The 26,908-nt window shown below is 41.1% G+C and overlaps 2 protein-coding genes and 1 long non-coding RNA gene across 4 annotated transcripts in view; 1 reads left to right on the forward strand and 2 right to left on the reverse strand.

Moving 5' to 3' along the window:
* Window positions 1-637: 637 nt before the first annotated feature.
* HTRA4 (HtrA serine peptidase 4) lies at window positions 638-21,894 on the reverse strand. Of its 2 annotated transcripts, XM_007516724.2 has the most exons (9): window positions 21,175-21,894; window positions 19,589-19,688; window positions 17,864-18,068; window positions 15,770-15,964; window positions 15,318-15,350; window positions 14,224-14,338; window positions 13,505-13,562; window positions 10,654-10,749; window positions 638-3,092 (listed from the first exon to the last, which is right to left on the reverse strand). In XM_007516724.2, exons 1-9 carry the CDS (start codon window positions 21,644-21,646, stop codon window positions 2,927-2,929), a joined length of 1,440 nt encoding a protein of 479 aa, XP_007516786.1. In that variant the 5' UTR covers window positions 21,647-21,894; the 3' UTR covers window positions 638-2,926. The 2 variants fall into 2 exon arrangements, with proteins under 2 accessions (XP_007516786.1, XP_060038323.1); XM_060182340.1 differs by lacking the exons at window positions 15,318-15,350; window positions 15,770-15,964.
* On the forward strand, window positions 3,091-12,454 carry LOC132535644 (uncharacterized). The gene is made up of 2 exons (XR_009547369.1): window positions 3,091-3,928; window positions 12,150-12,454. It is a non-coding gene; the product is annotated as an uncharacterized LOC132535644 (long non-coding RNA).
* An 84-nt stretch (window positions 21,895-21,978) lies between the features above and the next one.
* PLEKHA2 (pleckstrin homology domain containing A2) overlaps window positions 21,979-26,908 on the reverse strand; it is a 31,364-nt gene continuing 26,434 nt past the window's right edge. Inside the window, exon 8 of the mRNA XM_060171508.1 lies at window positions 21,979-26,082. Within this exon, the coding sequence (XP_060027491.1) occupies window positions 25,723-26,082 (360 nt within the window). The 3' untranslated portion in view covers window positions 21,979-25,722. The remainder of the gene's footprint in view (window positions 26,083-26,908) is intronic.

Consider the following 26,908-nt stretch of genomic DNA (forward strand, 5'->3'; position numbering starts at 1 on the left):
AACGAGTGTGTGGGTGTGTGTGTGTGTGTGTGTGTGTGTGTGTGTGTGTGTGTGTGTGTGGCTTTTGGTGGTGTGTGTGTGTGTGTGTGTGTGTGGCTTTTGGTGGTGTGTGTGTGTGTGTGTGGCTTTTGGTGTTTTGGGGAATTGACTCAAGGACCTGAGTCTCAGGCATGAAAGTCCTTACCATTGTGTATAACCATTGTAATCGCTCCCCACCTACACCATCTATCTCCCTTTCTTTCTCTCTTCCTTTCTGTTTGCCACCAGAGTTATCACTAGGGCTTGGTAAACCCACTATTCCTGGTAAGCATTTTTTTCCCTTTTGATGGAGAGAGACAGATAGAAGGAGATACCCACAGCACTGCTTCACAACTCAGAAAGCTCCCTCTTGTGGATGGGGAGCAGAGATTTGAACCTAGGCCCTTGCACATAGAATTGTTCACTCTACTAGGTAAGCCACCACCTGACCCCACTCACTATGTATTTTTCTGAACTGACTTCTAAGAAAAATCTGGAAAAAAGAAACTAAAAATATAGTCTTATTCAAAATACTGCTTTAAGTCACAAATCCTGCTTCATCTCATTTTTTTTTCTTGTTCCCAGCTCCTAAAGATTTTATTTACTTATCAACACAATAGAAAGGGAATCACTCTGGCACATACAGTACTGGATAGGATACTCAAGACTCATGCTTCCAAACCTAATTATCTGGCCACTGTGTCACCTCCTAGGCCACCATTCTATTTCTTTTTCTTCCTTTTTTTTTTTTCTTCTTAGTGGTTTACAATATAGTTTTTTTTTCTTACCACTCCCATCACCAAAGGTCTATGTCCCCATTTCCACCCCTATAGATAACTACTATAGTTCTCCCACAGCCTTAGATATAGATTGACTTTTTTTCTCAAATTTGTATGTTCAGTTCTCTATATTCTGTGTATAAGTGACACCATTTCTGTAGTTGTCTTTCACCTCCTTACTTGCTTCTAAGCAAAATCATCTCAAATTCCAAACACTTTAGCCTATATTCTTTTTTATTGCTGAGTAATACTCCATTAAATATATGTCCCATAACATTTTTATCTAGTCACTTGTCAAAGGGCATTTTGGTTGTCTCCCAAGTTTTTGCTGCTGGGAATAAAGCCACTGTGAACATAAAGGGTGCATACTTCCCTTCAAATCAGTTTTATATCTTTTGAGTATATGCTTAGTAGTGAAATTGCTGGAGCATATTTCCATTTGTGTTTAAGGATTCTCCATATTGTTCTCCTTAATGACTGCACAAATTTGCACTCCCACCAGCAATGTAGTAGAGTTCCTCTCTCTCCACATCCTGTCCAACATTTATCTTCTCTTGTTTTATTGGTGGTGCCCATTCTCACATGTGTGAGGTGGAATCTCAGTGTAGTTTTTTCATTTGCATTTCTCTAAGGATGTGTGAATTGGAACATTTCTGTGTATGTCTGGGGACATGTGTATCTCTAGAGAACCACCCATTCATATCTTCTGCCCACTTTTATTGAGCTGTTCTTTTTATTGAGCTGTAGAGTTCTTTATAGATGTTTGATATTAACCACTTGTCTGAAGTGTAGTACGAAAATGTCTTTTTCCATTTGCTGGGTTTCCTGTTTATTCTTACGGAATTTTCTTCTGATGTGTAGAAGCTTTTCAATTTGATATAGTCCCATTTGTTCATTCTTGTTTTTGTTTCCATTGCCTATGGGTTGGAGTCTCCAAATACACCATTATTGAAGGTTCTTAAATGCTTCATCAATGTATTCTTCTGTGTATTTTATAGTTTCAGGTCTAATATCCAGATCTTTTATCCATTTTGAGTTAATTTTGGTGCATGGTGTTAGGTGATGGTCTAGTTTCATTTTTCTGCATGTGGTTGTCCAGTTCACCCAATGCCATTTGTTACAGAGACTTTCTTTTCCCCATTGGGCTGTTTTGGCCCCTTTATCATATAGAATGTGCCTATACATGTGTGGGTTTAGTTCTGGGCTCTCTATCCTATTCCATTGGTCCATATGTCCATTTTTGTTCCAATACTATACTATTTTAGCTACTATTGCTTTATAATGTAACCTGAAGTCAGGAATTGTCATATCACAATTTTTTTAATTGCTTTAAATGATTTTACTAATCCTTTAAAAAGTTATCTCCTTTTAAAAATGAAAAAAAAAATCCTTGGCAGCTTTTATACTTAAAATCATTAGTGATATCAAGAAAAAAAGTTGGGGTAAAAAGGTTAAAGTTTTTAAGTTATTGAAATAGCTGTTTTATAGAAAATATCCCTTGTCTACAAAGCCAAAAAATTCCCCACTGTACAATGATAAGCTAAGAATCTTTAATTTTCCTCTATGATAATATGCAGTTATCAGTTTCAATTTGACTTTTAAAGGATCTCCATCCTTTTTTGCCCACAAGCTCTGGCCAAATATGACACAACCTAAAAAACTGAATAAAGAGATTATTTAAGTGTTTATTTCCTTTGTACCCTGAATTCAGATTGTTCTTTACTATTTAGAAAATAGACCTATTGTGTGTTATGTCTGGTCTGTGACTAGGCATTACTAAATAGTGAAGTGGCATGTTTTGTTAAGTTAGAAACTGCATGTTTTTTCACTTGTTTCCTATCTTTGAATGAGATCAAATGCATTCAGGGTTGTATGGCTGTAGTGCTTCCTATCTTGTCAGGTTGATACCCTGGCCTCCTATTTGCTTCTTAGCCACAGTATAGCACCCATAACCGAAATGTCCCTAAAGTGTGTAAGTGTGTGTGTGTGTGTGTGTGTGTGTGTGTGTGTGTGTGTGAAAACATTTTTTTTATAAGGGTCCTGAAACCCCTTATCTTTGACATGTCTTCAGTACAAACCAGGAATAGAGTTTTGGCTTTCTTAGATAATTTCTCTTTAAAGTAAGATACTTAATTGATTATTTCAGGTGTGACTGTCAAAATCAAAGTTTTACTTCCCCGACGAACCATGATGGAAAGGAATTCATTGTCTTTAACAGCATCAATAACATCCGTTGTGGTGGAAACAGGTTGCCCATTTATGCTGACAATTACATCATGATCTCTCAATCCAGAGCTTGGAAGAAGAGGAGGGAAAAGGCCACGTAATTAAAAGGGTTTTACTTACCATGATGCCAACCAGACATCCCTGAACAGACAACCCAATTGTTGTTGACACAATTGAACAACCAATGTGTCCTGGAACCCCGCTTCCCCAGAGCCCTGCCCCACTAGGGAAAGACAGAGATAGGCTGGGAGTAGATATCAACCTGTCAATGACCATGTTTGGCGGGAAAGCAGTTACAGAAGCCAGACCTTCCCCCTTCTCCACCCCATAATGACCTTGGGTCCATACTCCCAGAGGGATAAAGAATCGGAATTCTATCAGCGGAGGGGATGAGATACGGAGTTCTAGTGGTGGGAATTGTGTAGAGTTGTACCCTTCTTATCCTATGGTTTTATCAATGTTTCCTTTTTATAAATAAAAAAATTTTAAAGGAGGGAGGGAGTGGGTTTTACTTAGCCAGAATCAACTGTCTATCTTTTATAGCAATACTATTTTGCTCATATTAAACATAAGGACTATGCTAGATGTGCTACAAAATCACTTTGTGACAGTCACTGAACTGGAAGAGATTGATATTCTATCAGAATAATGTAAGTGCTTTTTCTCCCATGTATTAGGTTTAGTTTGAAAGAAAGTTCAGCTTTTCATTTCTGTTAGTCTCTAACCTCTACTAACCTCAAGCATATTCCAAGTCTTATCAGTAAACTGAAAAGCCCAAATAATATATCTTTCCGCAGACAGTTGCACCAAAACAAGCTTGATTTTGACAGTCCATCCACCCGCCCCATCTTCACTCAGTTTATGGAGCTGTAGAGTATGCTGAATCAAGACAAGCTCTACTTCTAGTAAGTAAAAAAAAAAAAACAAGCAAAAAAAAAAAAACTGATCATTCTTCCAAGTTAAATATTTAAATTTCTAATTCTGCGCTACCTTTCCCCAAAGTTGTAATTATATTTAGGCTCCAACATTTATTTCACTTAGAATATATGTTCTAGTGGTCAGGTAAGTAACTCATTGAGCAAGGTACTGGACTTGTATGTATAAAGTTCAAGGTTCAGTTTTTATCCCTGGCCCATATGTATAATGCCATAGTGGAATGGTTCTCTAGCCTGTCTTTCTTGCTCTTTCTCTCTCACTCATAAAAATAAATACATCTTGGGAGTCAGGCAGTTGTGCTGTGAGTTGAGCACAAGTGGCATGAAGCACAAGGACCAACTCAAAAATCCCGGTTCGAGGCCCAGCTTTCCATCTGCAGGGGAGTCGCTTCATAGGCAGTGAAGCAGGTCTGCAGATGTCTGTCTTTCTCTCCCCCTCTCTGTCATCCCCTCCTCTCTCCATTTCTCTCTGTCCTATTCAACGACAACATCAATAACAACAACAATAATGACTACAACAATAAAACAAGGGCAACAAAAGGGAAAAAATAAATATTAAATAAATAAATCTTTTAAAAAGAACATATTCTAGAAACAAAAACCAGCTCCAAATCCTGCCACTTACATGTCAAATAAATCCATGTTACTGACTTGCACGGAAGTTAAAAATAAATTCGAGGAATATTAACTTAAATGACTCCAGGAAACACCATTTAAGAGAAATGGTAAGTCCATGGAAGAATGATGTGGGAGTATCACCAAGATATGTGGAGTTTATTTAAAAAAGGAGGAGGAGAAAGGAAGAAGAGGAAGAAAAAATGAAAAATCTTCAGGAAATTTAAAGTAAGAGAATGTTAGAGAAATCTTCCAAGGGAAAGTTCAAAATAAGTTGAACTGAAGAGGATAACAGAGACAGTGCATACCAAATTTAAGTCATGGTCATTCTGTAAAAAAAAAAAAAAAAAAAGGAAGGTGCAAATTATTACTGAGTTTTGTAAACTATCCACCAACATGAGGAAATGAAGGTCAGCTAGGACAGATAACCTTTCTCATGTCCCACAACTAGTAAGAAGTTAAAGTAGGACTTAACTTGGGTCTTTCAGACTTGAAAACCCATCTCTTGCTACTTAGTCCCTTTGCCTCTCAGAAACAAGAGCAGCAGCCACAAACACAGAATAATACAGGTGTTAAACTAGGTTCCCATATCCCTGACTGCTGGCTGGCTATGTAATTCTTGAACTAACTAACTCTGTACCATAGCTGTTTCCTCTCTAACAGTATCCTTATCAAGATATAACAGGGGGTTCAAACAAGTAGGTAAAAAAAACACTTAAAGTGGTGCCTGACATTATAATTAACATACTGTCTATTGTTATTCTGATAATTTTATCTGGCTTTCTTAAATTTTTTTTTATTTAGTTAGTGGATAGAGACAGAAAGAAATCAAGAGGGAAGGGAGAGATAGAGAAGGGGAGAGACACTTATAGCACTGCTTCACCTTCATGAAGCTTCCCCCTATAGGTGGGGAATAGGAATTCTACTCAGGTCCTTGTACATTGTAATGGGTGCTTTACCAGGTCCACCACCACCACCTGGCCCCAAGAATTAAATGAGTAAAATTCTAAGTAAGTAGAGTCAGGAAGACTAGATCAGATTTTCAGTTTATCAGTGACTTCAAGTAAACAGGAAACGCCACGTTTTACTGTGCATGGTAATCTTGTTTATAATGCAGATTGGGATTCAGGACATGGTTTGCTTTTATTTATTTATTTTTCTATGTTCCATCTCATGTTACTACTACTAGTCCAAAGTCCACATTTTGAGAAGCTAGGATCTGGAAACCAGAAAAAAAGTAACTTTGGCCTTGAACCTGAAGTCAGAGATGCAGGAACTCAGAAAGTCTAGAAAAATCTATGAGAGTTGAACCTAGCTATTCTGAACAGTTAGTACCCTATGATTTCTTCCCCCTACTAAAAGAGTTGCCATAATCTAAGCCAAATGAACTATGTAAAAAAACAAATGAAAACAGTAAAAGAGCAATATTAAAGAAGTATCAGAGAGAAACCCAGAAAAATCATTGTGCCACAAGTTATCCCCTCCCTCAGTTATTAGTATAAATGTTTCAAAACAAGAGTAAATCAATTGGAGAATCTTCAGAGACCTACTCTAGTCTTCACTTTGCTGACAAAATGGTCTTGATTCTGTCTTCTGATGCTGCCAGTCAGAGTTTAAAGAGAAAAGGGTTCTAAAGGGCCTAACATATTTGCTTAAACTTTAAACATTGGATTCTTTTCATTGTTATTAGCTAAGATATCAAAGGGTTGGTTTGGGAATTCCTATAAAGATTAATTTTAAACCTATACTATTAGCTCATATCATCAGTGCTTAAGCTACAGAGGACTCTCCCTCCCCTCTCTTAGCCCCTCCCCCCCAAAATTTATAAGTTCACAAGGGTAAGTCCTCAGCACATGCAGTAGAAATGTAAGACAAGCCATTAGTGATTTAAATTTTTCTAGCAGCTACATTTAAAATATATATATATAATTAATTTCAAGGGAAATAGCAAGGGCAGTAGCATACCAGGTTAAGCGCATCAGGTTAAGAGCACATAGTACCAAGCACAAGGACCTGCGCAAGGATACTGGTTCAAATCTCTGGCACCATACCTCAGAGGGGTTGCTTCACAAGCAGTGAAGCAGGTCAGCAGGTGTCTATCTTTCTCTCTCCTCTATCTCCCCCTCTCTCAATTTCTCTCTGTCTTATCTAATAATTTTTTTAAAAATGGCCGACAAAAACAGTAGATTCATAGTGCAGGCACCCAGCCCCAGCGATAATGCTGGAGAAAAAAAAAAATTAATTTCAATATATCTAAAATACCTTTTTTATTTTAAGTTTTTAAAATTTTTTTATTATCTTTATTTATTGGCTAGAAACAGCCAGAAATCAAGAGAGAAGGAGGCAATAGAGAGGGAGAAACACAGAGAGACACCTGAAGCCCTGCTTCACCACTCCTGAAGCTTTACCGCTGCAGTAGGGACTGGGGGCTTGAACCCGGGTCCTTGAGCATTGTAATATGAGCACTCAACCAGGTGCGCCACCACCCAGCTCTGTCTAAAATATCTTCTAAAACATAATGTCTTTTAAATTACTAATAGGTATTTTATACTCATAACTCACTGAAATTCACTAGAAACAACCTCATTTGCTAATAAATAATAACTACCTTTAGGAAGACAACTGCCAGTCCATCAAAGCTACTCCCCCTCCCCCCAACATAGACACACACATACAAATACAAAGACATTGCAGAGGGCCTACAGTCAAAGTCTTTTCTTAGCCAAACTTAAAGAAACTAATTATCCCCAGAAAAGTAAGCAGTTCCAACACAAAAAAGGAAGAAAGAAAGAAAAAGAAATTATTCTAGCAGAGAGAAGTTCATCAAGGAAAGGACCCCCTCCCCAGTACAAACCACTGAAAAAACAAATCATAATTGGGAAACAGAAAACTTTTTTACCACCAAGAGGTCAAGACAGAAGCCCTGAAAGGAGAGTCTTTTTTTTTTTTTTTAATATTTATTTATTCCCTTTTGTTGCTGTTGTTGTTATTGATGTCGTTGTTGTTGGATAGGACAGAGAGAAACGGAGAGAGGAGGGGAAACAGAGTGGGAGAAAGACACGTGCAGACCTGCTTTACTGCTTGTGAAGTGACCCCCCCCTGCAGGTGGCGAGCCAGGGGCTCGAACCAGGATCATTACACTGGTCCTTGAGCTTTGCTCCATGTGCACTTAACCCACTGTGCTACCGCCTGACTCCCAAGAGAGTCTTTACAACAATGATGTTGGGAAAATTGGATTGAAACACAGAACGAATGAAATTGTACCATCACATATCACCAAGAACAGAAGTCAACTCTTAAGTGGATTAAAGACATGGATATTAGGCCAGAAACTATCAAATACATAGAAGAAAACATTAGCAAGACTCTTCACAACCTCTGTTTCAAAAGCCTTCAAGGATTCCAATCTAACAACAAAGAAAACAAAAGCAAAAATAAACCAATAGGACTACATCAAACTGAAAAGCTTTTGCACAGCAAAGGGTTATCAGCACCCAAACAGGAAGACACCCCACATCATGGGAGAAGATCTTTACACAAAACACCTCAGACAAAGGACTAATAATCAAAATACATAAATAAAGACCTCAGCAAGCGTAACACCAAAAACACAAACAGCTCCATTAGAAGAAAGGGATGAGGTGGTCCACAGGTGGCATAGTGGATAGAGCATTAGACTCTCAAGCATGAGGTCCTGAGTTCATTCACCGGCAACACATGTACCAGAGTGATGTCTAGATCTTTCTCTCGCTCCTATCTTTCTCATGAATAAATAAATACTTTAAAAAAAAAAAAAAAGGGAAAGAAGAAAGAAAATAAGATGAGCAACCTGACATCCCTAGGCAGATTACCCCACCAATGTGTCCTGGAACCCCACCTCTCCAGAGCCCTACCCCACTAGGGAAAGATATAAACAGGAGGTGAATATGGATTGGTCTGTCATCGCCCATGTCCAGTGGAGAAGCAATTACAGAAGCCATAACTCCCACCTTCTGTAGCCCATAGAGATCTTTGATCCATACTCCCAGAGAGATAAAGAGTAGGGAAACTGTCAGTGGAGGGGATGGGATACAAAACTCTGGTGATGGGAACTATATGGAATTGTACCCCTCTTATCCTACTATCTTGTCAAAAAAAAAAAAAATGGGGCAAGGTCATGAACAGAAATTTCACTGAGGAAGAAATTCAGAGGGCTGATATATGAGAAGGTGCTCAAACTCACTGATCATCAGAGAAATGCAAATAAAGGTATCAATGAGATACTACTTTACACTTGTAAAAATGGCATTCACCAGAAATGGCAAATGTTGGAGAGGATGTGGGGAAAAGGGGGCACTTCTGCACTGTTGGTGAGAGTGCATTGTGAAAAGCAGTCTGGAGACTTCTCAGCACACAAGAAATGAACCTACCCTACAACCCAGCAATTCCTCTTCTGGGGATTTACCCAGAGGAAACAGAAACACCTCTCAGAAGAGATCTGTGTATACCTATGTTCATAGCAGCACAATTTTTAATTGCCAGAACCTGGAAGCAACCCATATATCCAACATCAGATGAGTGGCTAAAAAAATTGTGGTATATATATCTATGATGAAATACTACTCAGCTGTCAAAAGTGATGAGGTCATCTCCTTTGTATCATCTTGGATGAAACTTAAAGATACATGTTAAGTGAGATAAGCCAAAAGGAGGATAAATGCCAAAGATCTCACTTATAGCAGGACTTAATATGTGGGGAAAGAGAGGACAGGAACAAGTGAAATGTGGACTGGACAAGATGTATTATATCAAAAGAAAAGATTCTAGGGAAGTAGGGGAAGGGATAAGTTCTCCACTATAAACTAAGTTCACAAAAGAAAAAAAAATATGCTAACCTAACACCACTATGTTGCTTTCACAAGACACCTGTCATCAATTTTTATTGTATTAAAATATTGCATTTAAAATTTTATTTATTTATTTATTATTGGATAGAGACAGAGAAATTGAGAGGAGAGGAGAGACAGAGAGAAACCTGCAGCCCTGATTCACCACTTGTGAAGCTTCCCCCCTGCAGGTGGGGACAGGGGCTTGAACCCAGGTCCTTGTGCACTGTAGTGTGTGCACTTAACCCTCAGCTTAATAAAGGGGAATCCAGGAAATACAGTGTCACACAAACCCAAATATGTATACACCAAGATATATAATAATTAAATTTACAAAAACAAAGAACAAGAAAAAGATCCTGAAGGCTACAAGAGAAAAACAAAGTATCTGTTGTGACCCCCAACAGGAGTTTGGGACTGTTAGCATAGGAATGACGTCAGCCTGAGGCGGGACACACAGAGACGGGAATGTATAAAAGCATGGACCTGGAACAGCTGGCTCTCTTTTGGCTGCTGTTTCTTCTCCTGGTCAGAAGTACCTCAACGAAGATGCTTCAGGTATCCGCCATGGCTACTTCTCCTGGGAACTAAACGTGTGACTTTACTAGCGGGTAAGCTCTTTTAAGACTCTTCCAGCCATGAGCAACCTATACCTCAGCTGATAATTGCTACTTCGGCTGATAATTGTTTATCTTATGGAACTAAACTTTTGGTAACTATCCTCAGACTTTATGGACTTAGCATACTCTTAACCCCTGATGATAATTGCTTATTTTGCCTTTTTACCTGTTTCATCCTAATAAAACCTGTTGTTTAAACCCGGATCCAGCTCCCTGCTGTGAATCCTTAAGCTCTGAAGTCCTAAGCCCCTTTTAAGTCTCTAGTTATAACACAGCCTGTAAACCACCCCCCCCCTTTTTTTTAAGTTAAATTACAACAAGAATTACAGGGGATATTGTCAGCAGAATTTTCTATAGGGACTCTGAAGGGCAGGCAAAATGAATAAAGGAATAAACAAATAAAGCAGGACATTTATAAAATTCTTGATGAGAGAAGCTTCTAACCAAGGATACCCTATGCTCCTAGACCGAATGGAGTCCACTAGGCATGTGTGGGTGAGGCCACTGTACCGAACAGTGCAGGTCTAGATTCTGTGCACATTTATCATGACACACATCTAGTGAAAACAATGGCAAAGGCCTGAGCCTCCCTTACCTTTCCGCAGCTGTTCCTTGAATTACTTCATACACAAAAACCCCAGAACTAACATCAGGGAAGTCTGGATCCTGTCTTTTCATTTCCTGAAGAAGGCTGAGAAAAGTGAGAAGAGATTTTCCATACAAGCTCAAAAATGCAATCACTTGTCCTAAGCCCCTCAAGCCATAATGCCTAAACTAATTGCAATTACCACCTCTCCTAAGAATTTACTGTTAATTGATCTAGCTGGAATCTCCAGCCTGGTAGGTAGATTACCTAAGCCTGATTTTTGTCCCCTTCATTTATAACTTCTTTGTTCCTATAAGTTTTTTCCCCTCTTTGGAGCTTTTTGGAATTCTTTTGTACTTGCTAGATCAGCTGCCCTGATTCATGAATTATCTCATGATGTCAATTAGATTTTTAACTCTGTTGGAGCTTTGTCATTTAACATGGCTGAAAAGCATAATAAATGTCCAGAATTCAGGTCAAAGTTTCCAGTTTCAGTAGGTTTTCTGTTCTACTCAGTGCTTACCAGTAGAGCACATACATTACTATGCAAAGAGGAACCAGGTTTGATCCCCTGGCCCCCATCTGCAAAGGGGAAGCTTCATAAGCAATGAAGCAAAGCTGTAGGTGTGTCTCTTTATCTGTCTCTCTTCTATATCTCTCTCACTCTCTGTCAAAAAGAAGAAAGGGGAGGAAGGGGGGGATGGACCACCATGGGATCAGGCACACAATTACAGTGCACAAGGACCCAGGTTCAAGTTCCTGGCCCCCACTTGTGGGGGGAAGCTTCATAAGGGGAAATGATGGAGCAGTACAGCAGGTCTATCTCTCTCTCCCTTTCTCCCTATTTTTCTCTGTATCAGAAAGGGAAAGGGGAGGAGGGAATGGCCACCAAGAGTAGTTGAGTTGTCATGCAGGAAAGCTCTAGCAATAACTCTGGTGGCAAAAAATTTTAAAAAAGAGAGAAAAAGAATTCCATTAGGGCCAGATAGATAGCATAATATTATTCAAAAGACTTGTATCTGAGCCTACAAGGTCCCAGGTTCAACCCTAGACACCACTATAAGCGAGAGCTGGGTGATACTCTGGTTAATAAAAAGAAAAGGAAAGAAAAGAAAGTTTCACTGTATCAGTCACAATTATTTTATCCTGGAGGTAGTCTGCGTCTCTATACCAAACCCTAGAGCCACTGTACATTATAAAGCATAATCAAAGTGAAATAAACTTCATTGACCCTTGAATAATTTGGGTCATAAGGGTTCAAACCCACACTACACCCATGCAGTCAAAATCCCCTTGTAAATTTTGACACCCCAGAAAACAATTGTGACTAGATGGCTGTTGCTTAGAAACCTGACCAATAAAATAAAAAAAGTAGTGTGTGTGTGTGTGTGTGTGTGTGTGTATGTTGTTGTTGTTGTTGTTGCTGCTGCTATTACTGTTGTTGTTGTTATCATGGGCTTCACCACTCCAGACCAACTTGTTTTTTTTTGTTTGTTTTTCACCAGAGCACTGCTCAACTCTGGCTTCTGGTGGTGCAGAAGATTGAACATGGGATTTTGGAGCCTCAGGCATGAGAGTCTCTTTGCATAACCATTATGCTATCTACTCCCAACTTTTTCAGATAGAAGCAATGATGGGGCAGAGAGATACCAAAGTTTCCTCCAGGATCAACCAAATGCCATAGAACTGGCAAAACACATGTTCTTCCAGGTCAGCTATCTCACTGGCCCTTACCACACATTTTGTATGTTACATACTGTATTCTTTCCATAAAGTAAGCTAGAGAAAATAAATGTTACTAGAAAAGTCATTAAGGAGTTAAAGTATGTTTATAATATTCTACTGTCATTATATCATACATTTACATTGCCTGCTGGTAAGAAAACTCAACATATAAATGAGCCCATTCAGTTCAAATCCATGTTCCAGGGGTCAAATCTACTGAAAAGTACAGTGAGTGCTGATGCAGGCTGAGGAAGGTCCCCACTCTGTGACAAGTACTGCCTTAAATCACTGAGGTACTGCACTCCAAATGCTTTAACTTCCCTATTAAAAATGCCCAGCTTTGCATATAGGAATGTAACTCAACTGAGAGATCACATGACTCTCATGCCTAAGGCTCCTGGTTTGATACCCAGTGACTGTGTACTGGAATGATGCCCTCAATACTCTTTTTCAATTAAAAAAAACTCTCTGATATGAAATACATAAAAATAAATCTTGGAGTCAGGTGGTGGCACACTTGGTTGAGCGGTTATAATGCCCAAGGACCCTGGTTCTAAGCCCCCAGTCCCTACCTGCAGGGGGAAAGTTTCACAAGTGGTAAAGTAAGACTGTAGGTGTCTCTCTCTCTATCTTCTCCTTCCCTTTTATTTTTTTTTTGTTTGCTTGTTTGTTTCCAGGGTTATTGCTGAGGCTTGGTGCCTGCACTATGAATACACTGCTCCTGGAGGCCATTTTTCCCATTTTTGTTGCCGTTGTTGTTACTGTTGTTATAGCTGTTGATCTTGAATAGGACAGAGAGAAATGGAGAGAGGAGGGGAAGAGAAAGATAGACACCAGCAGACCTGCTTCACTGCTTGTGAGGCAAACACCGCCCTTGGAGGTGGGGAGCCAGGGGCCAGAACCGGGAACCTTACACCGGTCCTTGCGCTCACGCCATGTGTATTTACCCTGCTGCGCTACCGCCTGGTCCCCCTTCCCCTTCCCTCTTGACCTCTCTATGTCTCTATCCAATAAATAACTTAATAAAGTATTTTTGAAATTTTTAAATTATAAAATAAATCTCATTAAAATATCCAGCTTTGACTTGTACCACCCCCTCTCCAAAAGACCCAAATATACTCAAACACATACTTACTTCATAGTGAGGGACAGCATTCTCAAACCCAGATATTTTTTCTGTGTAAGTGTCTTTCCTGGAGAGGAAAATCAGAATGCATTACTAATAACTTCTTTCCTTTTGGCAGAGCATAAAAGACTAACAGGTCATGGAATATCCTACTGTTACAACTGCCTGTTCAAACAGTTATCTGCCATGAAGTACATGCCTACAAGACTATTATCATGAGCACAAACACTCTCACCCACCTCTAGCCCATGGGCCTCCTTTCCACAGCAGTTTAATCCAAATACTTCTAGGTACAACAAATGCCTGATTTTATGTCCAGTTCTGCAGTACTACCACTCAAACCACCACAGTAAAGGTGGGGCACCTGGTCGAGCACAAGTATTACATGTGCAGGAACCTGGGTTCAAGACACCTGCAAGGGAGAAGCTTCACAAGTGGTGGAGAAGTTCTACATGTTATCTCTCCTTCTTTCTACCTCCTTCTTCCTTTACCTTTCCTTCTCTCCCTGCTTCTTTCTGTCTTTCACCCTATATTAAAAAAAAAAAATTAAGTGGCCTCTGGGAGCAGTAAAATCTTTGCACAAGCACTGAGCCCCAAGTGACAAAAATAATAATAATAAGGGGAACCAATGGCTCAGTGTTCTACAAAATTCAAATGGCTATCTCCATAATAGCCTACATACATCTGGAAAACACAAGAGGTGAAGGAAAAATCTTAACTCCCCTTACCTTTCAACTGGCGTTCATGATAGTCGGCCAAGAACTGTCGAATTCTATCTGAGGGAATTGCAAAGGAGATTCCTGCAGTCACTTTCAGTGTATTTATGCCAATCACATCACCATCCTGGTAAAGATAGACACATCATTCAATTGTCAGATTGTACCAAAAGAAACAAGAGGAAGAAGTAAAGTTAGTCCTTTAGAATTAGGATATAGCAAGGTAAAAAACAACAACAAAAAAAAAAACAGCAGGGGGAAACAGCATAACAGTTACACAAAAGACTTTCATGCCTGAGGCTCCAAGATCCCATGTTCAGTCTCCAGCACCAACATAAGCCAAAGCTGAGCAGTACTCTAGTTTCCTCTCTGCATCTTTCTCTCTGTACACTCTCTTTCTTTTTTTTTCTAAAAAAATAAAGGAAATAAATACAATATATATACTCTATATGGATGTTACCATATAGAGCAAATGGATAGCAGAAAAGACTATACATGCAAATTTCTGCTGAGGAGTTATTTGTCTAGCTTAAGTTCATTATTAACCTTGCTAAATTACACTGTATGAGATCACATGCCAATAAGATAAAATCCATCATAGATAACCAAATTTCTTTCTGTTTACAGATAAGGCTGCTGGTCCCTATTCGGGTGCCTGATGCCATGCTAGTTTCGAGGGCAGGAGAGAGACGACCAGGGACTCATGGCTGAGCTGGGAACGCAGTTCATGAGCGGGAATGCAGTTCGATCTTTATTGACGAGTGGGGATGCAGTTCAACAATCTAATCTCTAATCACAATTCTGTCCTATTTATCTCCTGAGGTGGAAGTGTCAGGTCAGAAGATGTACGTAGGATAGGGGTTGGGGAGAAGGAAAAAGCGTGTGAACCAGTGGGGATTAAACCAATGAAAACAACGATTATGTAAATAGACCACAGCGTCAAGCAATGCAACAGAAGCGGTCTTAGAAGCAGAATTTAGAAGCAGACCAACAAAGGCAATAACAGAAAAAGCACAATACAATAACCTCTACAAGAGTGATATACAAAACTGTTGTCATGGAATTTACAAAGTTTTTGAAAATTAGGGGGAAAAGTAGCCACTTACCAAGTTCACTAGTGGCCCCCCAGAATTCCCATGCTGAAATCAAAATTTGAAAAAGCAGTCAATATTTTCCTCCTTGCCATGTATGCATAGTTCCTAAAAAGAAGGTTTACCTAAAGCTACCTGCTTTAGGGAGCCCCTGCCCACCCCCCAAAGCAAGTAAAATTGTACCTCTTATTGTCACCAGGGCTAACGTCAAAGTGAGTAAAGAACAGTCGAGGTTCACCACCTTCTACAGCAGTGGTGATACTGAAGTCTAAGACCACTCAGCATAATGGAAGCCAAGTGTCACAGCAAACATGAGGGACCCTGTGGCATTTCATGAATCTACTGAAATTTGAACTAAACTCTGGGCATTCCTAAGTGGCCAGAGAGAAAAGGTGGCGCTCTGAAATGTCCTTCTCATCACCCTGTAACCTCAGGGGCTAATTCTGACCTTCCCTGTAGCAACTTACATTAATAATAGCATCAGTCTGAATATAGTCCATGTCCGAATCTTTGAGACCCAATTCTTTGCCCCCTCGCTGTGTAGTGCTGACAATTCCTGCAGTGACTGTGTTCTGAAGAGAAAACGGGCTGCCCAAGGCTACCACAAACTCTCCAGCCCGCAGGTCAGATGATCTTCCCAGCAGCAATACCGGAAGGTCATCCTGCACAGGGGCAAAGCGGGATGGAAAGGACAGAGGGGTGAAGAACAAATCCAGAAGACAATCAATCACGACCTGCGTACACTATGTAGAACTCAAGTCTCTCATTTTGGCATTCATAGTCCCAAAACAACCCACCACATGGATTCCACAGATGCCTTAAAGCTTCTTCCTCAAATTCTAACGACCAGCAACATCTCACTTGAGATGACCAGGATCATCTCTCCAGTAGAAAAGTTGCTGTTTTGAAATTGTAGTAACTAAACCTGTGATGTAACTGATAAATATAAGTGAACATTAGCAATTTATTTAGCATCATTTCCAGACAAAAGGTTCACAAAAGTAATAAGCCATACACAGAAAGAAAAAAAAAAAAAAAACACCCAGAGCAGTTCTTCAACTTTAGTTACTGGCATGATTTAAATAAAGATGCTGATACAGTAGACCTGGGTGAGGTCTGAGATTCTGTATTTCTACCTTTTTTAATGTTTTTGTTTATTTTTGATAGAGACAGAGAGAAATTGAGATGGGAGGAAGAGAGAGTGAGTGAGAGACATGTAGCATTGCTTAATCATTCATGAAGCTTTCCCCCTGCAGGTGGGGCCAGGGACTTAGATCCTCTGCACTATAATGTATGCACCACTGTCAGAGAAGGAGAGAAAGACCAGAGCACTGCTCAGCTCTGGCTTATGCTGGTGCTGGGGACTGAACATGGGACCTTGGAGGTCAGGCATGAAAGCTTTTTGTGTAACTGTTATGCTGCTTCCCCCTGCTATATTTTATTTTTATTTTCTTTCACCCGCTGTATTTTACCCAGTGGTATTAATATGCTAGAATATACTTTGTGCAGCAAGGCCTGCAGAGTCTTGCTTAGTAATTTTTAATCCACTGAGGTTGTCCCTGGTATTCTACAACAAGCACAGAAATAAGGATCCCAGAAGCAGCATCTGTTGAGAAAGATGAAGAAGGAAAACGGCTTTCTGGATAGTAAATGGAAATTGTTAAGGATATGCAAACAGGGCTGGGGAGACATTATGATGGTTCTGCAAAAAACTTTCATGCCTGAGAATCTGAGGTACCAAATTCAATCCCCAGTACCACCAAAAGCCAGAGCTGAGCAGTGGTCTCTCTCTCTCTTTCTTCCTTCCTTCTCCTCTCCTTTCTTCTTCCTCTCCTTCTCCTTCTCCCTCTCACTCCCCCTCACTTTATCTCTCTCATCAAAATAAAGTTAAAAAAAATAAAGGGTGTCATGGAAGAAACTAAGCAAAAGCTAGGTGAAGAAAAGAATGAAAGAGAAATTAAAGAGTATATACCGAGTGTATGAAATACAACTCTGCAATTAAAAAAAAAAAAGTTGACATTATGTCCTGTGGGTAAAATGGATGGAACTAGGCATGATTACATGATTAGGCTCATTAAAGTAAGTAAAGAGGTAAAAGACAACTACCAGATGGTTTCACTCATGTGGACTCTAGAGAACTAAACCACAATTTGGCAAAACAAAACAAACAAACAAAAAGAAACTTAGTAAACTGTCTCTAAGACTCTGTGAGAATTATGGCAGTTAGTTATTATTGGGAGGGTGGGGAGCACAGAACTTTAGTGGTGAGTGCAACATGGAACTATACCCTGTAAGCTTACAATCTCGTAAACCACTATTAATCACAATTTTTAATGGCTTGTAAAATAGATAAATAAAATGTTTATGTTTAGCTTTACAGTTGAAAAGAAAAAAGAATGGAAGGAAGGTGAGAGAGGGAAGGAGGGAGGGGTATACCAAATTAAAAAACAACAAAAACCCCAGATACCCAGATATGATATGGGGAAAAAAAACACCAGCAAATTGATGAAAAAAAAAACAACCCAAATATGCAGACTGTGATTTGGAACTTTCATACTCACCTTGGGCTCAATCTTTATCAATGCAAGATCCAATTTATGATCAATATCCTTGACCACAGCTTCATACTGGACTCCACTCTGGAGTTCCACCAGGATCCGCTGCCGGTTGGTGAGGACGTGAGCATTGGTGACAACCAGGCCATCCTCAGATACTATGAATCCAGAACCACTAGATGCAGGAATGTCCTTGCCACTGAGAGGTGACCTAGCTCAATAAGACAACAGCATGATCTGAGGTCAGAAAAGACAAAGACTCCACCACTGTCTACAAACACCAGGACCATACATTCATGAATTAAATCTCCACTCTTAGATTCTCAAGACATTTCTACTCCTCATTGGTATTTCCACTCTCTTCTTGTAAAACTGGATTGCATATGAAAAACTGGATTGCAAATGCCCTGACCATTTCATGTATACATAACTTGAGATCTGATTTCAACTCTCCTTTCCTTTTGAAGCTCTTTTCTTCATTGCTTCAGAGAGGCCCCCACAGTAATCATGTAATACTATGGACAAATGTAGATAGACTTAGTGCTACATTATCAATGGCCCTAGCAGGGAGGGACTCCTTGAAATCTGGTTTAGACTTTGTTTCCATAAAAGAGATGTAGGGGGTTCCAGGAGGTAGTGCAACGGGTTAAGTGCACATGACACAAAACACAAGCACCGGCTTAAGGATCCCAGTTCGAGCCCCTGGCTCCCCACCTGCAGGGGAGTCGCTTCACAGGCGGTGAAGCAGGTCTACAGGTGTCTATCTTTCTCTCCCCCTCTCTGTCTTCCCTCCTCTCTCCACTTCTCTCTGTCCTATCTAATAATGATGACAACAATAATAATAACTACAACAATGAAAAAACAACAAGGGCACTAAAAGGGAAAATAAATAAATATAAAAAATCATTAAAAAAAAATAGATGTGTTCTGGGGGGCCAGGCAGTTGTGCATCTGTATGAGCACATGTTATAATGCATAGGGACCCAGGTTCAAATCCTTGCCCCTCCTCTGCAAGAGGCAGAGCAGTGCTTCAGGTCTCTCTCTTTTTTCTCTCTATCTCTTTCTCTCTTTCACCTCAATTTCTGTCTGTCTCTAGCCAATAAATACAATCAATAAATAAAATACTTCTAAAAAAAAGATGTCTTCTGGCTTTTACATCTGATTTCAAACTTTTCTTTAAAAATTTATGAGAGAAATAGGAGGAGATAAAGAGAACCAGAGCATCACTCTGGTACATGTGCTGCTGAGTATTGAATTTGAAACTTCATACTTGAGAGTCCAATGCTTTGTCCACTGCACTATCTCCCAGACTGCTAAAATCTTTTTATTTTTATTATTGAAAGACAGGCAGAAAGAACAAAGCACTAAAGCCTCCTTCAATGCAGTGGGAGCAGGCTCAAATCTGGGTCACACACATGGCCAAGCAGAACACTATTCAGGTGAGCTGTCTCATCATCAGTGACAAGAAATCTTGTTTGTGGGAGATGAAGGGGAGGAAAATACCCAGCTTTTCGTGCTGAGGAGCTGCTCACAGTAGGAAGTGGGAATCCCATCACCTCTGGCCCTTTCTTTGGCTAAGCGATGTTGCACAGATATTCACCCTCTTTGAATGAGAATTCCCTCCTAGCAGTCTTAACAATTATTAACAGTTCTACTTGCAAATTAGCACCAGGCCAGTTGAAAGGAGAAGCTCAGAAACAGTCAACCCTCTTGGATGTTCTCTTCCTTTACCTGTGGAACAGCTGTAAGTGAACCACAGACGGTGCCACCTTCTCCACCACTGTTGCAATGAAGTTGTACTTGCTTCTGAGCTGGCCTGCACTCCTGGTCCCTGTGAAGAAAAGCTCCATCCCAGGAACACAGTGGGACTTTCCTTCCCTGACCAAACCAGGCATCTTGACTCCGATCTCAGACTCCCTCTATCCCACCCCCACCCCATCTCGCCTCCATTCCCCAAGCTCTATTTTTCCTTCCCTCTCTCAACCTGACTTCTGCCTGAGCATAAACTATGATCACCTGATCACCTGAGCATATCCTTTGATGAAACCAGACTTGTCTTTCCATTTGGGGAGAGGGAGAGAGTTGAAAGTGAAGACATTGCTCAACAGGTGTGGAGAGAAAAATCAGGAAGAATCCACCCTGGGTACCAGTATAGACACCCACTTAAGGAGGAAAAGAAATCAGAATGGAGGAGTTGAATGCCTGGGCGAATGGAGCAGGAAAGAGCCCTGTCAACCACACAACTGTGAATTCATTATTTAAGAAGATTCAAGGAGACTTTCATGCCTGAGGCTCCAAAATCCCAGGTTCAACCCCCTGCATCACCATAAGCCAGAGAAGGCTAGTGCTCTGGTAAAAAAAAAAAAAAAAAAGGGGGGGGGGCAGAGGAGCTTCGTGTTAAGTTACCATGTAGTACCAAGTGCAAAGACCCATGCAAGGATTCTATTCTGGTTCGAGCCTTTACCACCCCCTCTCCCCAAATGGTGAAGCAGGTCTACAGGTTTGTATCTTTCTCAAAAAAAAAAAAAGGCTTCTAGGGGCAGTGGATTTGTAGTGCCAGCACAAAGCCCGTGCGATAACTTTGGAGACAAGAAAGAAAAGAAAAGAAAAGAAAAGAAGAGAAAAGAGTGGACTGTGAGGTGGCACAGTGGCTAAAGCACTGGATTCTCAACCATGAGGTCCCAAGTTCAATCCCTGGCAGCACACATACCATAGTGATGTCTGGTTCTTCCTCTCTCTCTCCTTTCTCATGAATAAATGAATTCTTTAAAAAGAGAGAGAGAACGGGGGGGGGGGGGCTGGGAGTTGGTGCCATGGCAAATAAAAATTATTAAGTTCTGAGTTCAATTTCTGGCATGGCATGTGCCAGAGTAATACTCTGGTCCTCTCCTCTCCTCTTCTCTCTCTCTCTCTCTGAAGTTAAATAATTCTAAGAGGAAGAAGAAAAGGAGGAAGAGTAGGAGAGAAGAGGAGGGGGAAGACAACAACGAAAGAAAAGGACAGGAGAAAAGAGGAAAATAAAGGGAGGGGCAGTGGCACATCCGGTTAAATTCACGTTACAATGCACTAGGATCCAGGTTCAAGGACCCCATCCCACCCCACCCAGTCTGCACCTGCAAGGGGAAAGCTTTTAAGTGGCAAAGCAGCGCTATAGATGTCGATGTCTGTCTCTCTCTCTCTCGCACCCCCTCAATTTCTCTGTCTCTATCCAATAAACATAAGAAAAGAAAAAGAGATGAAAAAAGAAAAGAGACAAAGAAAAAGGAAAGAAGAGAAGGGGAAGGGAAGGGAAAAGTTCTAGGAGCGCTGGGGCTCACCTGGGTCTGCACAGTCCCCTTTCTGCACCGGCACGGCCGGGAGTGCGCCTCGGAGGCGCGCTGCGCGGTTCTCGGCGCGGAGCGCGCACAGGCTCGCGTAGGTGCGCCCATCGCTGCCGCACACCGCGGGCCCGGTGGCGGGACAGCCACAGGTGCCGAGCCGGCCACCGCCCAGGCGCTGCGGGGTGAATGGCGCGCCGCACTGCAGCCCGGGTGCGCAGGGCCGGCCCAGAGCCCCGCCGCAGGCCTCGCCCTCCGCCGCGGCACAGACCCCGCAGCAGCGGCAGCGGTCGAGCACCGGCTTCATCCCTCCGGAGCAGGTGGGCAGCGGCGGGCAGCGCGTAGGCTCGCAGACCGCTGGGCAGAGCAGCGAGGGCCGGGATCGTCGAGCATCCACCCTGGTCACTGGTAGCAGCAGCAGCCACAGAAGGAAAAATCGTCCGAGCTCAGCTCGCCATAGAGGTCTACTCATCTTGCTTTCCTCACCCCTGACTTTTCCAACCTTTTACTCTGGATCAACAGCCCTAAAACGATCAACACTTTTCTCTCAACTAGGGTGCCGCCTCCACCAGTTCCCAGACTTTAAGGGGCAGAACCTGGCAATTCCCAACACACACACACACACACATATCCGCCCCCGCCCTGGGGCCTGGCCACCAGGCAGGCAATGATGAAATGTCCCCAAAACAAGTTCTGAGCAAGGGACCTAACCTGTTGTCCCTAACATCCAGAGTGGGAACAGACTGATAGGAGAGAGATCCTCTACCTGCAGACGGTAGGTCAGTATAAGGAAAACACACACACTTCAATATTTCACTTGGTTTTATTACAAAACAAGCAACAAAACAGTTTTTAGAAAAATTATTTTCGCTACACACCAATTAGATCACATAAAATGAGAAGCATAACAATTCCCATGCACTCAGCTCAGTGCTCACAGCGCGTGCATTTCACAGCTGAAACATGCTGCCTCAAAATACAAAACCAGCCCCAGCTTCATTGGGGGAGGGTGTGTGTGTGAAGGACAGACAGTATGTTTTGGCCAGACATTAGCTTTATTTAAACTCTACCATGCACGAATGACTGTAATGGATTGCTGCAGGCAATACTACAGAAAAAAAGGGGAACCTTTTTTAAAGTGACATTGGTAGAAAAGATTTAATAAATTTGCCCATTTCTGACATTTCAAAGCTCATGGACACTTCTTTGGGAAACTCAATTTCCAAGACACTGTTATCATCATATGCCTGTTCATCTGGCTCCAGTGAAAACAAACCTAACAAATCCCACAGCTAATAACTACGGACTCCAAAGTGAATTTACTGAGTTTGTGTGTGTGTGTGTGTGTGTGTGTGTTTGAATTCAGGAAAGGAAGAGCCACTTGTTCAAGCTAACCAATTCTACTCATTAAGATATATATAATGTAACTTTTAGTATTTTGACCTCAAGTCACCCTACTCTATGTATGCTGGTGCAGTTTTGTTTCACAAAAAAACAAAAGGTCAAACGATGATCAACAACCATCAGTGAACACTGAGGAAGAAAATCCTTTAAGGTTTTCAACAACTGTATAAGGTGAATAATTCAGCTATAAAGATCTCCTGAGATATTGTTATAAATACTGGCTTAAGACCACTTCAAATCAGCACAACTCAAAGATTTAGTATCTTATTTCACTCTTTCTTGCAACTCAGATTTATTCCAGAGGCTACTCAATTACTAACCCATACTGTGTCTACACACCAGTTTTCTGTTTCATTTTATACGTTTAATGAGAATACATTTGTGCTTCATTAAAGATAATAATATTTATCTGATGGTGGAACTACATTAACAATAGTCTAACTAGGAGCTCCCAGTTATTTGCCAACTCTACCATCCTTCCATCATGACAACACAATATGAGTTTATAGGTATGTTTAACTCAACAACATTTATTGGGGAAACTGACGATCCTTCCTAGCTGACTGAATCCACATGGATCCCAGTCACTTTCAAAGCCAGCAACAAGCAATCATCAGGCTCAACCTGACGCTGTTGACTGGCTACGGAAGAAGGGCAAACGCTAGAAGAAGAACTCAACAACATATTTTCAAAAATGGGCCTTCCTGAATAAGAAACATTATCAACTTACTGTAAGGCCAATTAATTTATTAATTAATGTAATAGTAGCAATATAACAAAAAGCTTATTAAAAAAAGAAGAGGAGGAGGAAGAGGGAGAGACTGGGGATATAGCCCAGTAGAAGAGCATCTGCTTCCAATATAGGAAGCCCTGAGTTCAACCCCAGCTCCAACCAAAGGAGTAAGAGAAAGAGAAATGAATATAATTTCACAATTTAAAATTCTGAACACTAAAATGTGGCATCTTTCCATGAATTAAGAAATGTTTAAAAAGATAGCCAAAGTTTCTGACTTACTGATATTCTTTCGGTATGGTTTATTGTACACTTCCTTTGGCCTAGCCAAGGGCTTCTTGAAGAAAATTTGAAGATGAAACCATAGGTAAAGGATCTAAGAATATCAAAGTACTTCTTGAGATCAGACCACTTGAGATATGCTTTGACCTCCATCACTCATGATATATTAATTCCTAAACCAAGGATTCCTATGGATAAATGTACAAGTCTGCAGAAAATGTGTGTGTGTGGGGGGGAATGGATCCAGTAATTCATTTCCTTTTTTATAGCAAGACCACTGGGTCAAACTTAATCTAAGGACAGCTCCAAAACAGCACAGCAAAATAAAAAAAAGTTACCAACATAACAGTGACTTCAAGGAAAGAGGAAAGTACACTGTCTGAAAGAAATGTAAGATTTCTGGGCCAGAGATATGATAGCTCAGTCATAAAACACATGCTCCTCAGGTTGTGAGGCCCTGAGTTTGATCTCTGGCATAAAAAAACAGCAAAAAGAAGTAAGATTTCCCCAAAACTATAAAGTATATTCTGATCGTGTTTTCATCTTGATGATAAATTTGGTCATAAGGCGAGGAAGGAAATTACTTGAGTAAAAAATGCTTTTTAGTTTCTTCCTCTAGTATTTAGACTTTGATTTAAAGAAATATAATTAACTGGTCTATCTGATAAAAGTAATAGCTAGGTAAGTTTTCTCTTCCTTTATGGCAATTTATTAAGTTTCTGGTAACAGTTCACTGTATTAACTAGATAAACAAACTCTTCCAGGAACCTTGGAAATATTATCTTCTTGTCAAATAATAAAAGTACACTTTAAAATCTGGAATGCAATTGTCTATGTTCTTCTCCCTGGAAAAATCTAGCCATTAATGTGTAGCCTCCAAATCAATGTTTCAGTGCATGGTTTCTGTTTTATTACAAAAGAGAGATTTTTATATCATTTTGCTATTAAACACTGAAACCTTGTTGCAAGGTTACAAGATGTGATCATGCAAGTACAGGAGACTTCACTCAAAGGGCAGCACAGAGAATGAAAAGAAAGCCAGTCTTCCTAGGTATACAAATACAGCACTTAAAATCAGACTGCTATTGGCACATTAAAAAGAGCAAATGAAGCAAAGATACAAGATACCTTTCTTAAAACAGACCTTTTTTTCTGTCTGGAAAACATGGATTATAACAGCCTAGCCAGAATGAACTATGATCTTTTTCTTCCTAGTATATGCTTTAAAGCAAATCTAAAACTCTAGCAGAGAACTGATCTATTGTATGCCACACATATGAATTATCACAAATTGATCAGCTCTGCACATTCCAAATAACAACTAATCAAGGGAAATGCCTGTTCTGTTCTCAATAGTCACAAGACTGAACACTGATAAAAACCATCCTTGGGGCTGACACACACACAAAAAAAATGAGTAACTTCAGCTGGTCTGTCACACTGACAGTGTTAGGGCCAAAGGACATCTAGAAAGGAACAGAGTAAATCCCCAAATTGCCAGATGCAGTGAAGAACCACACCCTAGACCTGTCCATAAGTCCCTATTTCTTCCCCTAAGGAGGTTGTATGGGGGAATCGACCCCCTGGTAGACTTCCTGAGGACCACTCACCAGTCCCCAGATCTTAACACCTCCTTCAAAATGTACCCCCAGGCAAGCTGCAGCGGGAATCTTTTTCCTTCCAGCTTCCAGCCTCCACCCTATTTCACAGTCAAACTTCAGCCAATAAACAGGAATAGGATAAGACCCAGATAACTGGCCTATGATTCTGTGCCTGACTTAAAAGTTGAAGGGAAAAAAAATGAAACAAGGACAAGGCAATAAATGTTACTTAGCGGCTGAAGTTGGACTTCCAACTTCCTCTTACCAGGAAGATGAGGAAACAGTGGGACAAAGGGCAGCCAGCTCTCCACTGCACATGCCTACAGGCCTAATCTAGTGAAGCCCTCAAATTAAATACTGATATTATAAAACAATAACAAGTCAGCTGGCTGGGCCTCTCCCACATAGCCTTCACAGGAAGATGAATACCACTAAGGCCTATGACTATACTCCAACAGGTAGAGGAACAGAGTCCTGGCCTCATTGCTTTGCCAGCCCCCAGCCTCCCTTCTACAGCACTGTGTGCCATCACACATCAGAGGTCCGTATGTTCTCATCATCCAGGTTGAAAATATATGGTTTCTCCTTGGGATGCTGGGGTTCTGATCTGTGCCTTATGCGGGAGCTAGATAGCATCCCAGAGATGTTGCTCTCCCCAAGCCGAGATGTGAACAAGGAGTCCTCAGGAGTCTCTTCAGCTGGAAGCAGCTTTTCCCCAGCCTGGGGGACAGGTGTCCAAGGCTGCCAGGAAGAGGCCACAGTAGGAGCTTTGCAGAGGGATCTTTTCTCTTCTCCAGGCCTCCCTCTGTTCAGTAGGGAGCTGGGCATAGCGGAGAGACTGGAGCTTCCAGAGCGAGTCAAAGAAGTGGATCTAGAAAAGGACAGTTCCTACAAATGTGGAAAAGAACAAAGGAAAAAAATCATGATCTTTCCACTATTATTCCAAAAGCCCGGGAAGGGTCCCCAGCCCAGGATCACCACCTCGTGGGTCCAGAAACACGTGTCTAGAGAAACCAAATACATCCCATGGGCTTTACTCCAGACATGTTCAGGTCTGCTTGAGAGATGTGCAAAACTCATTAGAAAATCTATTTCGGGGGGGGGGGCTGGGTGGTAGCGCAGCAGGTTAAGTGCACATAGTGCGAAGCACAGAGACCGGCGTAAGGATCCCGAGCCCCCGTCTCACCATCTGCGGGCGGGGGGGGGGGGGGGGGGTCACTTCATGGTCGGTGAAGCAGGTCTCCATGTGTCTAATTTTCTCTCCCCCTCTGTCTTCCCCTTCTCTCTTGATTTCTGTCCTATCCAACAACAACACCAACAGCAATAACAACAATTAACAACAACAAGGGCAACAAAAGGGAAAAAAACGGCCTCCAAGAGCAGTGGATTCATAGTGCAGGCTCCAAGCCCCGGTGATAACCCTGGAGGCAAAAAAAGAAAAAGGAAATCTATCTCTCAGGAACCAGACAGTGACATACTCGGTTGAACATACACATTACTATTCACAGGATCTGGGTTCAATTCCTTCAATACCACCTATGGGAGTGAAGCTTCATGAGTGATGAAGTAGTGCTACAGGTGCCTCTTTCTCTCTCCCTCTATGTTCCCCCTCCCTTTTCAATTCCTCTCTTTCTTATCAAATGAAAAGAAACAAGAAAATCCTGTTTCTCTACCCAGCCCTACATCATTTCCTCCAGCAAGCTCCCAAGAAAAT

The sequence above is a fragment of the Erinaceus europaeus genome, chromosome 2, assembly GCF_950295315.1.
Source record: "Erinaceus europaeus chromosome 2, mEriEur2.1, whole genome shotgun sequence".
Lineage (NCBI taxonomy): Eukaryota > Metazoa > Chordata > Mammalia > Eulipotyphla > Erinaceidae > Erinaceus > Erinaceus europaeus.